General features: G+C 34.0%; 1 protein-coding gene across 1 annotated transcript; it reads left to right on the top strand.

Annotated features, from left to right (window-relative positions):
* Window positions 1-12,808: 12,808 nt before the first annotated feature.
* LOC149576242 (uncharacterized) lies at window positions 12,809-13,813 on the top strand. Its single transcript, XM_089794107.1, has 3 exons — window positions 12,809-12,964; window positions 13,178-13,456; window positions 13,577-13,813. Exons 1-3 carry the CDS (start codon window positions 12,809-12,811, stop codon window positions 13,811-13,813), a joined length of 672 nt encoding a protein of 223 aa, XP_089650233.1.
* The last annotated feature ends 3,363 nt before the right edge of the window (window positions 13,814-17,176 follow it).

Below are 17,176 nucleotides of genomic sequence, written 5' to 3'. Positions count from 1 at the left end.
TTGGTGTTGGCTGTGGTAGCCATTTAGATTTTTTATTTTTTTGATATGGCATATAATTCCTCCTTGAAATATCTTGATACAAAGGTGGAGGAAATTGGGGTAATTGCTTCTTGATTTGTAACACATCATTAGCCAATTTTTGATATAAAGGGTCAGTCACAGTGACAAGAACTTGCTGACCCTTTACATTTTGTAGATCATGACTCCATTTTCTTGAACTAAGCAAGTCATCCTGCACCTTGATAGCTAAATTTTTTGTGACTACTAGATTAGGAGCTCTTGCCCTTTGTATTTGAAAACTTACATCAGAAGGTTGAGCATTGATGAAGAAAGTCATTTGATTTTCTTCAATGGGTCTTTTGTTGATAGGAATTTGATTTACTGTCTAATCAAAATGAGCAATGAATTCTTGCATTGGTTCATGAATTTCCTTCTTCATTTCTGTTAATTAGGACAGAAGCAAATGTTCATCTTTGGTAGTTTTAAATCTCTTGAAAGCTTGAATCAAGGTTTCCCATGAAGTCACTGATTCAGTTGGCAGATGACCAAACCATTCAGCTGTAGCTTCTATGAGTATCTTAACAAAGATACAAACATAAACATCTTCATGTTGAATTTCAAGAACCCCACTTGCTATAAAAAATGCACTGATATGTTGATTAGTGGTGACTTTTCAATTACTAGAATACTTAGGAAGATTTTTTCAAGAGCCAATGGGCATGTCATGTAATTTATTCCCTAAACCTAAGGTATCAATAGCAGCTCCCCATGGGACTGTGTTTGTGGTGCTTTTTGTGCCATAGTTGGGAGAATGATGTTCAAAGGATGCATGTTTATGGCTAGAGGTAAAAGGGTACTTGGTAGGATTAGAGCTTGAAGGGCTGCAAGATAAACAATAGCCTTAGGTGGTGAAGATGGCCTACTAACAGACTTAACCATCTTCCTCTTCTTAGGAGTAATCAGCTTGAGATCTAACTTCCAAAGGGCTTCAAAATCTTCATCTAGTAGACCTTTTTGTTTGTCCACTCGGGTATATGGTTTGTTAGCTAGTTTCTTGGTTATTATTTAATTTCCCTTGGATGTGACCAAGATTCTATCTGTTTCTTCTTGGGATAACTACTATTCTTTCAATGACCAAGATTTTCTAACTAGTAGGAGCTCTTCACAAGATTTCCCCAAATTCTTCTTCTTCTTCTTCTTGAAATTTATTTACTTGATAATATTGCTAAGCACTTTGTCTACACCTCTAGGGTAGATTGTTTAAGTCTAAAATAATATCCTCCTGGGTGTCCTAGAAGCCAAGGTTTGGTTGGAGAATAGGAAAAATGTTCTCATGGGGTACCACCATTGTGCTTCATCATAGGTATCTGTCAACCTTTTTGCATTTAGTCTCCCTAGTAGAGTCACCAAAAATCTATTGGTAAATAGATTTGTCACTTAGAATATACGCGATTTAGCCCAATGGAGTTTGTGGCAAATAGATGTCTCCAATAGTTGGATATGCCCTTGATATATGGCATTCCTCTGCATTTAGAGGGGCGGCTCCCTTGTATTATGTAATTTTAAAGATTTTCAAAAGAAGAATTTAAAATTTTAGAGATCAATAGAAAGCCATTCACAACAAATGCAACACACGACTTCACAACTTTCTTGAGACAACATAAACTGATAATAGAGGATATCAAGAATTACACTTGAAAATGATCATTATTAGCTTGCTAATTCATGATTTGTAAGCATTCACACAATACTATAAAAACATTCACCACAAAAAGAATCAATAGCTTATGCTGCAATAATCTATATTTTAGAACAAGAAATCAAATGCATGTCTCATTTTATTTTCTTGCACCAAGAACATAAATAGAGATTTTTTTATTTCAAAGAGAAATTTTGTACACACTTTCCAAAAAAAATTTCCTAATCAAAATTTTAGCATAATGTTCCCTTATTCTAAAGTCCCCCAAAAAGTCCCTTACAAAGCCAAAAAGATTCCTTATCTAGACACAGAGGTTAAGAACTACCTCTTTGTGGTTAATAACTAATTTAGAAATACATAATTTTGGAGAGGTTAATTAACCTCATTAAAATTAACCTATAGAAAGAAAACTTCCAAAAACAAAACTTTAGCTAGAATTACTAAGAATGTATACATATCCAATCACTGATCTTCTAGCTATGAACTCTATCTATCTAGACATGATTGACTTATCCTGGAAAGTCCTATAAGCATCGAGGATGATTATCATTGAATCATAATTCTGAATGAACAGGTTCTCCCTCTTGAGTTTGGTTGTAAAGTATTTCTCTCGGATCTCTTCTGACTCTTGTTGATAGGCTGAAATGTTGCAATCTTCTAGAGTGACTATTCATCATAGTTTTGGCATCCGATACTCGACTCTCTATTTCTAAATGAATTTGGATACTAAAAGAATCAAGAAGAAATTGGCAATCAATATGTTGAGTATCATGTATTGCCACCCCACCTGTGATAGTAGAGACTAGTTCATCTGCAACTTTTGTTTTCAACAATTCCCATGAAGCTGTTAACTTTTCAAACTCAATGATCCCTTTGTTGATATTTATCACCTTCCAATTAGTAGTTTTATTCCATATACGTGTCTAATTCTTACTTGGATCAACAATAATTTTCTTGAGAACCAGGGTGTTTGTATCTAACTTGGCCATTTCTTGTAATTCACCAACTACCTTTTTCCAGGTGGCTTTATGCTCTTTGCTTCTTTCTAGCTCTTTAGAAATTTCTTGTACCTATTTGATGGCTTTTCCATATATTTCTTTCACTCTAATTATGAGCTTGAAGCATCTTCTATCATTTTTTTTATCCAAGCTTCAATCATCATACTATGTGACTTGTGTTTGTTTACAATTTCAACAACAACATGATCAAGAATACCATCAGGGCCCACTAAAGCTGGTGAAGTAACTACTTCCTTTGTATTAGAAGAATCACTAATTTAATTGATGTAAGACACCATCATTTAAACTTGCTCTTTCAGTTGATCCTTGGATCTTTTATCTTTCTTTGCTCTTTGTAACATTTGGGCAATAGTCACTTCAAAATTCTGAAAGTCTCTTTCTGCAATAGATGGACCAAGATCAACCTTATCCAGAATGAAATTTGACTTGGATACTTCATCAACATTCTTTTCAATTATGGACTTGGCTATTTCTATGCATACATTTCCTAAATTTTTATCAACGGCCAACCTGGACATCACTTTAGTCATTTTCACTTTAGGAGACTTTTGAAGGAAACTAGAGATTACATCAAATGGAGGTGGGATCATCTGAATCACTTTCTTCTTCTTTTGGAGACTGGTTTGGAACCATGAATGTGTAGTATCTGGAAGTGAAACTTGCATGTCACATGTTATATTTTCAGCAATCATCATTAAATCTTCTAAATTAGATAATTGATTATGCAACTATGTGATCTCTATTAATGATATCTCAAGAGGAGTGAGGCTTGAATGAGGAATTACTATGTCATGAGAGGATGTAACTAGGATGTGTTGTTCAGCAATTTAAGGAGTTCTTTCATCCTTCTCATTAAGTTCATTTCCTTTCTGATTCACGCTAGTAGATTTATCTTTCATTTTTGTCCTTCTTCTTTTGACTCTAAACTTAGCTAGCTGATTTAGATCTTCATCTTGATCTAGAGCACTCCTATCCAATTGTTGTATTTTCTCACCAGAAGTTGCCTCTAATGCCATTCACGATGATGCTCCTTGATTATCTCTTCTCTCTTTACTTTGAAATTCACCAGTCACTTTTTTTGCTATGATTTTACTGACCCAATCTCTTGTTCTTTTAAGGACATAGCCAGTTCTTTCTTTTAGGCTTTTTAACTCCTAAACTGACCAATCAATATTAGGAAGATCTAGTAATTCAATTTTATCATAGTAGAAGAGATCAACCAAGGAAAATTCAAAATCATTTATACTTATCACACCAATATCCACCTTGAAGTCTATCATTTGCCTTACAGTAAGTCATATTCTATCTCTCTTCCTAACTTCGAAATCATTTTTGCAGTCCTCCCAAAAATCTTGTAGAGCCAAAGAGTGACTGAGGCTAGGGTTTAGCTATAACTCATTAACTACATAGCCTTTACTATCATAAGGGAAATGTATAGTATACTTGGATGCAAATTAATTCTGGCACTGAATATCTATATGTTCCTTGTATCTGATGCAGTCTCATAGCTATAATATCTAATGTTGATAGGGAAAGGTATTTCATCTATTCTTCTGTTCTTGCTAAGTTTATTGATTTGACTAATCTTCTGGCATATTTTAATCAAGAGCAATTTAGCATCAACAAACCTAGGTAGCGTTAGGGGATACTTATAATAGGTAGCTAATTTGATATAAGTGAACTTCAAGAACAGTACGAAAACATTTCCATACTTTTATACTTGCATTGCTACTTTTGATGAAATTTTGAGTCCCATGTTTCCCTGATTTTCTCTTACAATCAACATTGTGAACACATCCTTCACCTTTTGAAAATGATGCAGGCTATTGTCATACTATATCTAAGGGAGATGGTTTTAAATAACAGCTGTATCATCCTATATACCTTTTGGTTGAAGCCTTGGCCAACTTTTGGTGCTTGCAATAGTGTAGAAAAGTCACAAAGTCACAAAAACAATCATTTTCTTGGAGTTCTATGAGCTACCTATTTAGTGAGTCACTGATAATTTCTGCCCAATCAATGTGTTGCTTCCCTTCATAGACCATGTTAATAAGTTCAGGAACATCCAACCTCCAAACTCATGTGAATCACGAAGTCCTATTATTTGACTTAATAGAGTTACCATGTTTGCTACATCTTCCTTTAACAATGATCTATGGATGGACTTGGCTAGTTGAGATTTCTCTTTCCTTGGTTGCAAGAGCCATGACCTAGCAATAGTGTTCAAACACTAAGTTTGATTTTCCATATAATACTCCTTGACGGTTCTTAAACTAATGTTGGAATATTGCACTCTAGTAGGTAATCGAAAGGAAATGGCAATAGAAATAGGATCCAGAGGGACAATCACTTTATTATTTGATGAAATGACTTCCCTACTATTTGGATGATAGGCCTTCATGCATTCCAACACTAGATTAGGACACTACAATAAGATAGGGTGCCCTATTACTCAAGCCAGGTCACTTTCCAATATCTTTTCGGCTAAAGGAGTGTTGTCCTTGCTCTCAAGAGATTATCAAAAAATCTTGAAGGAAAAAACTTCCTAAAATTGTATCACCAATGTCGAGAAGTATAATTTTTAAAATGGGAGCGTAATCTAACCTTTGATATTTGTATTTCATCTACAAATACACTCAAACATCTACTCCATTTGAAAACTCATCCATCAATTCCCATATACTACTATGTAAAAGTGCCCGAGCTAGCTCCAATATTTGGTTCCAATACTTTTAATAACTCTACATGTATTTGATCAATGCATCATTTGAAGCAACATATATATAGAACTCTATCTTGATACTATCTAATTGTCAAGTTAATTCACAAAACCACAAGTTGAGGGAAGCCTGTCATTTCATCAAATAGTTTGATCACATTCTAAATGCTCGTTCCATCAAACCAATCAAATCCAGTCCAAGGGATATGGTGTCTATAGGAGCTTTTTATAAACGAATCAATGTTCATTCTTGATGCATCTACATTGAGTATTGTGGATTGGGAGATGTATGGAAAATCGCAGCCAAGAGTATAGATGTTTCTCCAAATAGCTCATGTGCTTTGACATGTATACACCTTCTAATCAAATGTGGTCACATACAAAGAGACATAGATGATTTGCTGCATCCACCTCTTTTCTAAATACTCTAGCCTTGACTGCATGGGTTGTCACATTGGTGGTGAAAGCTGTTACTAGCTTCTTTACTTCTTCACGTCAATCTAAGACTCAGGAAGCATGTGCTTGGATGATCATATATTTTATTCAAAACTCAAAACTTTTGTTACATGTGGCTTGAACTATCTACTAAAACTCGATTTGTAGGAAATGTCAGATCTAAGCCATTACATAAAAAATTTTAGAGGCTTTGCATTTGTTAATTAGGAATGCTACTATCTCCCACACAGAAGTGGATGAAGGCAATTCTGGTAGTCAATGTTTCCACAGCATTTGATCAAACACTTGTTGTGTTTTCATCCATGAATCTTTACATTTTCACTGTGATCATGTATGTGGGAAACTTGCAAGCTCTCAATCTAGAAGCACTCTATATCTAATCTATATTTGATCACCAATATTGCTCTTTATTTTAAAAGAATAAATCTAATTAGAAAGGCATCAAACTCCCTAATTTTCATCCTTCTAAGGGATGTTATTATTTATCACCTTTGTTTGTGTGGAATGTCCAATCATGCTAGGGAGTGTATGACATGTTCTTTGAAACTTATAATTTTCTATTACAGATGTTGAGACTATTATGTCAAATAAATTACATGTTTAAATTGCTAGTTATTAACAATATGTTTGAATGCCCTTCAACTCTTCGAAACCCGAACACAATTTTCATTGCTTCTACCTTTCATTTCCTTCACCTTTATCATTTGGAAGGTTAATAATTATCTTAAAAACACATATTTTGGACTTGAATATTAACCTCTTTTTAAAAGGTTAATGGTTAATGCTCAATGGTTTGGTTGGGAATATGTGTTTTGATCCGCAAACCTTAACCTTCTTAAAAGGTTAATTTTTGCAAACTTATCTTAGCCTATTGATAGAGAGGTTAATGGTTATGATTTTGAAGTGAAATACATATTTTAGCAATTGATCTTAACTACTTTTTAGAGGTTAATGGTTAATGATGCAATTGAAAATACCTATTTTTTGTTCCTTCATTAACCTACAACAACTTTGGACTCGGAAGCTGGATTTTGAAAATTCAAAGTGTTGGATGAAGCTAAGAATGAGCCAAAGATATTGAAGTGTAAAATTTCTCAAAAAAATTGAGAGGAAATGACTATTTTAATGCTTAAAACAAGGCATATTTTGAAAATAACCATAGCATCAAAGAGGTAGGAATTGAGGCAATTTTGATATCCGAGTAACAAACATACATATATCATCATTAAAATAATGATGAACACGTGTAATAACTAAGTAACTCAACACATATATCAATTGAGTATGAAATAACATCCAATCAAATTCGGTAACTAAGTACCGCTAATCATAAAATATAATCAGAAAATTGCCCTAAAAGAATATGACAATACAATCATAAAAGTCAACTAGAAGAAGAAATTACATCCACTCCCCCTAGACTTAGGCTTACTCTTGGAAGCCTACAAGAATCCAACACTACAATTTGAGAAGTGAACTAGGGGTAGGCATTACACTCCATATATTCCAAACTAAATGTTTAATTAAAAATATGATAGAATTCAGCTAAAAGTATTTCAATTGTGTATCTATTCTAATGGTAGTGATGGAAGTTCTTGATTTGATACCCAATTGATCTAATATCTACAATTATAGACTTAATATCCTTAATTTTCAAAACGCTGCACCAATTATTAAACGATTTAAAAGCTTTTTGTAAAACAATGAATACCCATAATTGAATGAAATGTTCCCTTAGTTATAAAAAAAAACAAGGAATGTGATACCACATCAGTTGTTTAAATATGAGTATTCTTTTTGTAGGCATTGGCTAATCTCCAGAGAAAATGCACCAAAGACAAAAAGAAAAAAAGTCAAACATGATTCTTTTTTAGATTCATGAAAACACAACGAAATTTTCTCAAAATTTTTTTTTTTTTGATATGAAGATGAAATGCTGAAAATTTCAAAAAATTCATTGTGTTTTCATTTTTTTGAAATTTAGTCAATGGTGCAATTTGTAGGGAGGATAGCTGCATCCCTTTTTGCATGACTATTTGTCTAAATTTTTATTTGGATTGTTTTGACATCTTAGTAAAAAAATATGCTAATGTGACATGATAATGTGGATATGGAATTTTCACATAGAATTGTGAGTCTTCCCTCTATGTTGAAAGAAGGGAGAAGAGTTTGCAATAATATGTGTATTAGATTTTTAGTACCAAAGTTCTATGTCATTGATCTAAGTGATAATTTTCTTGTAACCCATCTCCTTTGGTTGGAGAAGGCTAAGAAAAACTAGAGCTTGTTGGAGACATCAAGTAAGCCTCCACTCACAATATTCCAACCAAAACAACTACATTGATACATAGCTACACTTGCTAGATTTAGAATCTAGGTTGCCCAAACTCACCATTAGACTAGAAGTGACACAACCTATGTTGGCTTTCTTGGTTTTTCTTAACAGTTAATGTGGGAACATAAAAAACACATCTGCAATAGCCAACTTCCCTATTTGTCTCATCTATTCTCCAATTTGGTCAAATATATGAGGCCTATCTTCTTGTGAAAAATCAACAAAGAATTTATCATAATTGAAACGAGGAGCCCTCATGTCCTGCAATGTAGGTGCACAAGCATGTTGAAGGTGTGAATGGTGGGTTTTAAGTTACATTGTATCATCTAATCATAGAGTTTAGCAACTTCATCTAGTTTATATAGATCTTCCATGACACTGATTAGAGCATTGTACATTTGGCTGTCATGAGGAATCCCAAATTTTCACTATTCCATCAAAAGAAATATTTGCACCACTTTTAGTTTCATCTCTCTAATAGTTGCACAATATTTGATGGAAAATTTATCTGTTTTGACAAAACATTATCCATGTTCTTTAGTTTTTCCTCGCACATAGAAATTTCCTTTTGAAGAACTCTTCTAAGAGTGAAAATTTTGCATATTGCATTTCCCATTTCACTTCCTACTCTTTTTAACTTAATTTTATTTTAGGTTAAGTTTGTATATATTTGTGTTTGTGGAAATTATCTTTAAATTCTAAATTCAAAGTAGAAGAAATCTTCTCCATTATTATTATATTTATTTTGTGATGTTTGAAGTTCTATTTAAGAATTAATTTTAAATATTCGCATAACTACATTTGACCCTATTAACCAGGTATGGGGAAGACTGCCTCCAGTTCCTACCCAATTTGAATTTTACACATTCTCCAAGTGTGTTTGTGTGAAGCATAAATTGGTTTACTTGGGGCAATATATGAGCGCTGCAGAGTGGGTACAAAGAGGAGGAAGACATCATCAAGCATGACTGTTTTAGTCTTTGATTTTGTGTTTTTCCAATGGAGAAAAGATGCAGATCTGCCCACCACAGAGATCATGTTTGACTTTCCATGTTTTGCATCTCCCGAGGGAGGTGAGATTTATATTGCAGGAGGAAGAGAATGTGGAGAGAGATGAGTGGAGGCTTCTTCCCAACATGCTTCAAGAGGAATCTTTATGCCAGGCTCTTTTTATAAAACTTGTTTGCTCAGGAGTTTGGTCCACTCTGCCCAATGTCTGGTTTATTGATTTGAGACTCCGACTGAATATGACTCTGCATAGAATTTGTGGGAGGAAGTTGATTGTGTTCCTTGGCCTCTTGATTGTGTTGATGCCGCTGTGTTTGGGGATGATGGGATTTTCTTGAATGGGATTGAGCCAGATACCAATGATAAAGTGTCTTACATGTATTACCCTCCATTGGAAACTGGGGTGAACACAGGGAGATGCTTCAATACTTGTCTCACAGCATTATCGAACCTCTGGCCACTATTACTATTTGATTGGTTTTCTTTTTCTTCTTCCTTCAAATTGACTATTATACTGGTTTTCTTCCTTCTTCCTTCTTGCTTTAATTTATTAATTTGTGGGACATAAAAGTATGATTGTCACAATCTCTGAATTAAATCATTTCAACAGATTATCTATATTTTATTTATTCTAATTATTATATTTAAGTTTATATTTTTCTAAATAATTTAATATAATATTCTATTTAAATTACTTTTATTAATAATATTTTAATTATTTTAATATTAAATTTAAAAAGTATATTATTTTTTTATGTTTTCTATTTAAATTATTTTGTATATTATTTAAATAAATCATACTAGAACTAATACAAATATTTGAGAAAAAAAAAAGAAAATAGAAAAATTAAATTAAAATCAATAGTTAAATTTTAAATGAAAGATAATCATTCATACAATATTTATATTAATAAATAATAATCAAATTAATCAATGTTAATAAGTCATAGAGTGAATTTAAATGTGATGGACATAGCAAGAAAATATTTAAATGTGCAATTTACTTTGAACTTAAATACCTAAAATTAATGTACTCTTTCAAAATTTAAACTAAAATCAATCAAATGAAATTGTAAAAAAGGAAATATTAGGTATGAACAAAAAAGTCTATTTTAATATAGAAAGTACCTATGAGTTAGAAAGTAAGAAATTTATTGAGTCATAGAAATTAAATGAAATTGCATGAACAAAAATATTCTAGTTGATTTAAATTAAATTATAGCTATATCTATTTAAAAAGTATTGGTAGTTTCTTTATTGATTAATAAAGCTCAATTTCATAGTTTTAAATGAAAAAATATTAAACATTGAAAAGCATCAATCAAGAAAATTATAAAAATTAAGATAATTATGTTTTCAATGAAATAATTACTATGACCTTTACGATTAAAAATTGGCATAAGTTTATTGTATTCAATGTTGAACTACATGCAAAAATCATAAGGGAGTGTACACGAGGAACTGCAGAAAGATGAAAATTTAAGAACTGAATTTGTGAATTTTGGTGTCTCAAATTGAAATATTGGCCAATCCTAATCTACATTGCCTAGCCGTATTCTCAGCTTTAAAAGAGCCTCATATATTTCTCAATATATATTTTGTCTAGAAGCTTATGTGTGGTGTGAGGTGGAAGTTTTTTGTGTTGTGAGGTGGAAGATTGTTGGCAAAGCTTTGGTGAACCTTTCAAGCAATAGAGGAGCATTTTTGTTCAACCCTCCTCAAATGCTTTGTCAAAACTTCCAGCCAATCACTAAATTTAAAATCTTGTACCTATATATGAAAGGAATGCAGACTATTGAAATAGATAATAAATGTAAATGAAATTGATGATGTCTATTCAAACTTTTTGGTGGGCTTATTTTTAAAATAAGAAAATAATATAAACCTCAACAGTAATGCAATCTCTAATTTTAGAGAATTTTAAAAGATGCTAGGTAAAATATACAAAATGTGCATTTATCACTATGCTATAAATTTGAGTGGAGTAAAGCTCAATTTATCTGAAGTGATAGGAATGTTCATAAAACTTTAGAAGAAAAGTGATATTTACACCGATAAAGAGAAATAAAAATAGGTTTTGATTGTTGGTTTGTCAAATCGGACAATATCAACAAACATTATTAGTCATAAGAAATTCAAATCCCTAACTCTACCCTTGCATCGACACTTTTTCTTTGCACCAAGTAACAAGTCACATAGTTCAAGTTACTCTAGATCAATATTTTCTTGATGCATCAAAAGTGGTGTCACATTGGTAAAGCATTGAAGGGATGAATATTACTTTTGTAATAACTTGAGATAGATGTTGGCTTTGTAAAGCATTCTGCATGGGGAGTTTAGCCCTCCCAAGCTAATGATTTGGGAGCTTTTCCTCTTAATTTACTATTTGCATAACTATCTCATTCTCCATCATAATAGAAAGTATTTTCCATATTTCTAAGACCCACTCCATGCACATTACCTAATTAAAACTCATTTAAAAAATAGAGATCAAGTCTAGATATAGAACTTAAAAGAAAACCATATATGAAAATTTTTCTCATGAAGAAAGAAAAGAATAGAGAGATATACACAAACCTTTACCACAACCATTCAACGAAAACAAAGAGACCATAAATCATGAAACTTACAATATTAGGGTTTCAATAATCAGAGACATCCCATTTCAAAATAAATGACAATCTAACGGTTCCACAAAAGTCATGCCCAAATGTCATTGTCATCATCTACAACCATGAAAGAAAAGAATGGAAGAGAAAAACATATTCAAAGAAATGCAAGGAATATTTTTTTAACTCACTAAAATGTGAGTACGATGGACTAAGATGAAATCAGAAGAAGGGAAGCTTCAACCTTAAATTGATCTCTAAAGTGCACAAAAGACACCATAAATGATGAACACTTGTTAAATACATCTGCTAAATTTTAATACAATCTATGACATGCAAGAAGCTGCGTTTCTGAGCATGTAGCTTCGTGCAACAAGCCATGTTTCTAAGTACTTTTTTCTTTTTTTTCTACTTTTTTCAACTTAAAAAGAAAAATACTACTAGGAATAATGCTTTCAGCCAATCAAAAAAGGAAAGTAAAAATAATAAAATTAACTTTAATAGAAAAAAATCCTTCAAACCATAGAATAAATGAAACAAGCACAATCTATGAAAAACAAACTAATTCAAAAGAGTGATTCAAAAACTATAGTCTCCTACCTTACGACTCTTATCAGGTACATAAGATGTCTTTGTGGATGACCTCCATCAAAAATAAAAATAGTGAGACTGATTAAAAATAATCAGAACATCCGACGTATTCTATATTTAGAACTATTTTATAAAAAGTGAGCAAATATAGGAAAAAACATTAGGTATCAAGGCACCTTTTGCTTAGTATATATAACATGGCATATGCCTGAAAATCTATATATTTGAGACGTTACAGCTATCAAGTTTGTTTCGAATTCATGTGAGCACTGGTAAGATTCGGTAAGCATCAAGATTATTTGAGAATCGTTCTAGTAGTGTATAATATATTATTTGGTGGTGATGGATTATTTTAGTTTGATTCTAGAAGAAATGGTGAGGGAATTCTTAATGAGAGTGCCTTTTGCATCTCACGAGAGAGTGAAGGATGTATGTAAGAGTTGGAAGAGAATGTTGGAAAACTTAGAGTTTTACGAAGACAGGAGGAGTCGTGGGAGGTCCGAAGAGTTGATATGTTTGATTGAGAATGTTCACATAACTATATTTGACCTAGTTAACTAGTTGTGGGGAAGACTGCCTCCTGTCCCTACAAAATTTAAACTCTACTCATTATCCAAGTGTGTTTGTGTGAAGCATAAACTGGTTTTACTAGGGCTAAGATATGAGAGCTACAAGGTAGGTTCAAAGAGGAAGAGAATATCAAACATGACTTTTTTGGTCTTTGATTTTGTGTCTTTCCAGTGGAGCAAAGGTGCAGATCCGCCCACCACAGAGATCATGTTTAAATTTGCATGTTGTGCATCTCCTGAGGGAGATGAGATTTATATCACAAGAGGAAGTGAATGTGATTGGAAGAGTGCGAGCCAGGCCGCAGTTTACAACATGGACAGAGATGAGTGGAAGCTTCATCCCAACATGCTTCAAGCGGAGTGGCTCTGTTCCTCAATTTTTATAGAAGGAATGCTCTATGTTGTCAGCTTGTTTGAGGAGGAGCTTCAGCGGTTCGATCCAAAAAGAGCAGTTTGGTCCACTTTGCCCAACGTCTAGTTTGTTGAAGATTGTGAGCATCCCATTGTGGCCACATTTGGGCATCTGTATTGCTTCCATTGGGATGCTGTGGCACAATTTGACTCTACATAGAATTTGTGGGTGGAAGTTGATGGGCTTCCTCAGCCGCTTGATAGGGTTGATGTTGCGGTGTTTGGGGATGATGGGATTTTCTTGAGTGGGATTGAATTGGACACCAATGATAAAGTTTTCTACATGTATTACCCTCCATTGGAAACAAGGGTTAACACAGGGAGATGTGTTTCTGTTGAGATGTCTCAATACTTGTCCCACAGCAATATCGAATCTTTGGCCACTATCATGCTTTGATTCTGATGCTGAGAGGGGAAACTATTATTTAGTAATTGAAAGTCTTTTCAATATATTTAGTACTTGTACTTGAATAATTTAAAAAAAAAATACTCAAAACATGTGTCATCTACAGCGTTACATTTGAAAATTAAGAATCAATGTCTATATTTAAAAGCATGCCTATATTTAGAGTCAATAATATTCTACTTCAATATATATAACTTATGAAAATTAATTTAATATGAGTTGCAAATTATTTGAGCAGAGTGTAACAGCAGAATTGGTTGGTAATGGAGTATTTTGAGGTAATTCCAGAAGATTTGGTGAGAAAGATCTTAATGAAAATGTCTTGTGAATCTGCCGCCATTCTGAAGACAGTCTGTAAAAATTGGAAGTCTGTGTTGGAAAATCCCAAGTTTTATGAGGAAAGATTGAGCGAGTGTGGGTCTAAGGAGTTGATATGTTTGCTTCGAAATGTAGGTCCTCTGGTAACTATATATGACCCCATTACCAAATCATAGAAAACACTCCCTTCCGTCCCTACCCAATTTCAATTCTACTCATTTTCAAAATATATCTGCGTTAAACAGAAACTGGTTTTATTAGGTTTATATGAGCACTACAAGTACACTGCAAGTTTGAAGCGCAAAAGACTGGTGAGAAATTACAGGGCCATTTTGATCTTTGATTTTGTGTCTTGTAAATGGCAGATAGGTGCAGGTATATTGCAAGAGGAAGATTTTGTGTGTTGTGCATCTTCTCATGAAGGACTGATTTACATTACAGGAGGAAGAGTGAATGGTGAAATCACCAGCCAGGCTACAGTTTACAATGTGGAGAGAGATGAGTGGACGCTTCTTGCCAATATGCTTCAAAAGGATTGGTTGTGTTACTCTATTTTTATGGAAAACACGATGTATGTGATGAGAAGGTATCATCAAGAGCTTCAGTGATTTCAGCCAGAAAGAGGAGTTTGGTCCACTTCGCCCAACATCTGGTTTGTAGAAGATTGTTTCGAGCGCATTGTACCTACATTTGGGCATTTGTATTGCTTTCAATGGGGTGTTGTGACTGAATATGAGTTGGTAGAGAATGTGTGGAAGATTGTTGATGATCTTCCTGAGCCTCTTGACAGAATTGATGTTGCAGTGTATGGCGATGGGATTTTCTTGAGCGGGCTTCAATCGGGCACCAACAATGTAGTTTTCTATATCTACCAACCTCCATTAGAAATAGAAATGGAAAAAGAAACAAGGGCGGAACTGAAGAGATAGACATGGGTCTCTGTTGAGAAGCCTCCACAATTTTCCAATATTGATAGGATCAAATCTATGTCCACTGTGATTGTGATTGTTTGATTGGGGTTTCTCCCGAATTGGTTGTGGTTTTTCATTTGCTGTAAAAAACTAAACTTTTCACTTATTTTGAGAAGACTGACACAGAGTTGTTTTGGTTCGCCTTGTTTGTTTTTAAACAAATTTCTCTAATCAGGTTTTTTTTTTTCCAAATTGATTATTATTTTATTGGGCTCTTCAAATTCATTGTTGTATTGTGGCTTTTCATTGGTTGTGAAGAACTAATCTCCAAAAAACTCATCTCCAAATAGTTTACTCACAATATTCGTATGCATTAAGCAACATTCATGAATAAAGCTTCCAACATGTGCATAATGCACTCATTCATTTATTCCTGTTTCATGGCTCCCCCTTAACAAAGTATCATAAAACAGATCAATGTCCTTATCCACCATAAAATTTACCTCTATTTCTAAGGCCACGTGGAGTTGCATTACAAAAAATATTGCCTTCACCAACTGTAACATGTGCTGACAAACTATCAAATAATAGCAAGCATATATGCTTTTTCAGGTCTCAGCTAGAACATTACTATTATTAACCCTTGCAACCTCTATCATACTGACATCATTATTGGCCTGGGAAATATCTATTATAACTCTCATACCTTTTCTTGTATTATTCTCTGTTGTAGCTCTGACTGCATGCTGACAAGTAAGGGTGCCTGTATACTCTACTATTCTTTTCAATTTCGCAGCCAACCAGACAATTTGACCAGCGTCCAGTGACTCCACATTAGAAATAGTCCTAGGTTTCCCTTCTTCCAAGACCACCACAACCAAAATTTTTCGTCAGACCTATTCTCTTCAATGTTACTTCACCTCTTTGGCCATTTTTCGTCATTCATCTTTGGTTTCTTTAAAGTTTTTATCGGATCAAGAGAACCCCATCAAATTATTTTCATCCATCGGGCCCTCAAAGTTAACAGACACTTCACGATTGGCACTTAAAACCTTCTATAACTTCTCACAGGAAGTCAATAAATGCTGACTGGGACGTACATTACTGGGCACATCAATTCGATACTGACTTTTGAAAAAACTTGCAAAATACCTGAAAAACACAACACCAAAATCTTTTTGAACTATGGCATCACCGAAATCCTCTCTTATTTCAATGCCCGGATTTCCAACAATGAATTGGGGCTATGGTTGAAACATACCCGTTTGGCCTTTTGTGGGATCAATACCCAACATAGCAGGACCATAGACTTTATCTGTGGAGTTTGGCAGGCGCACAAAGTTGTTAGGTGGCATGAATGTGCAGTGGCCGAGAAGACTAGTCAACATAGGACTGTTGGCAAGAGGTAAAGTCTGTGATGTACTATCTCCAACCACCGTCGATGTTGAGGTTTGCATATCAGACAGAGCATCATGCTCATTACCACTATGACTCATTTCATCATAAGAACCACACTTAACTGCATTCAGCTCCATTTTTCTGTCAAACTCACCATTTCCCATATCTAAAGATGAATCTAACTCACTGTTAGATCTCACGCTTCGTTCTCCTTGGCCTCTTCTATCTCCAAAATGGGCCTCGCCATTTTTAGGATGAGCAACAACTTGGGCCTCTTGACAGTCTTCCACTGCAGTCAATGCATCCCACTCTGCTTCTACTTCAACAATCTGCAACAACATATCATCAAGGACCTCATTCTCTGACATGCTAAGGGCTTCTAGGTCATGTGCAGTCTTGAGCCCCTGCCTCTTTTTACCCTCCTTGAGCTCTATAATCTCTGCACTCCTTAGATCTTCAGTTCTCAGGCACCCGGAATCCTCTTGTGATTTCTTTCCACCAATAGGAAACATCTCTATCAATGAGACATACATTTTTGTGAGAAAAGAGTCCTCTATCAAGATCACATCATTTTCCTCTTCCTGAAATAGAGACTGTTTAAAAAACTCCCACTCTTTGTCAAAGTTATCTTTCTCAACATTCAGCATACAACACAAAACCTTTAACTTCTGGACCAAGCAAAACAGTTGGTCTGTGAGTAAGAAGTTCTCCTCCTTCAATCTCACAA

Source organism: Cupressus sempervirens, chromosome 1 (genome assembly GCF_028749045.1).
Source record: "Cupressus sempervirens isolate cs-2001-9-10 chromosome 1, ASM2874904v1, whole genome shotgun sequence".
NCBI lineage: Eukaryota > Viridiplantae > Streptophyta > Pinopsida > Cupressales > Cupressaceae > Cupressus > Cupressus sempervirens.
Note: the sequence above shows the minus strand (reverse complement) of the source record. Positions and strands in the feature narration are given on the sequence as shown.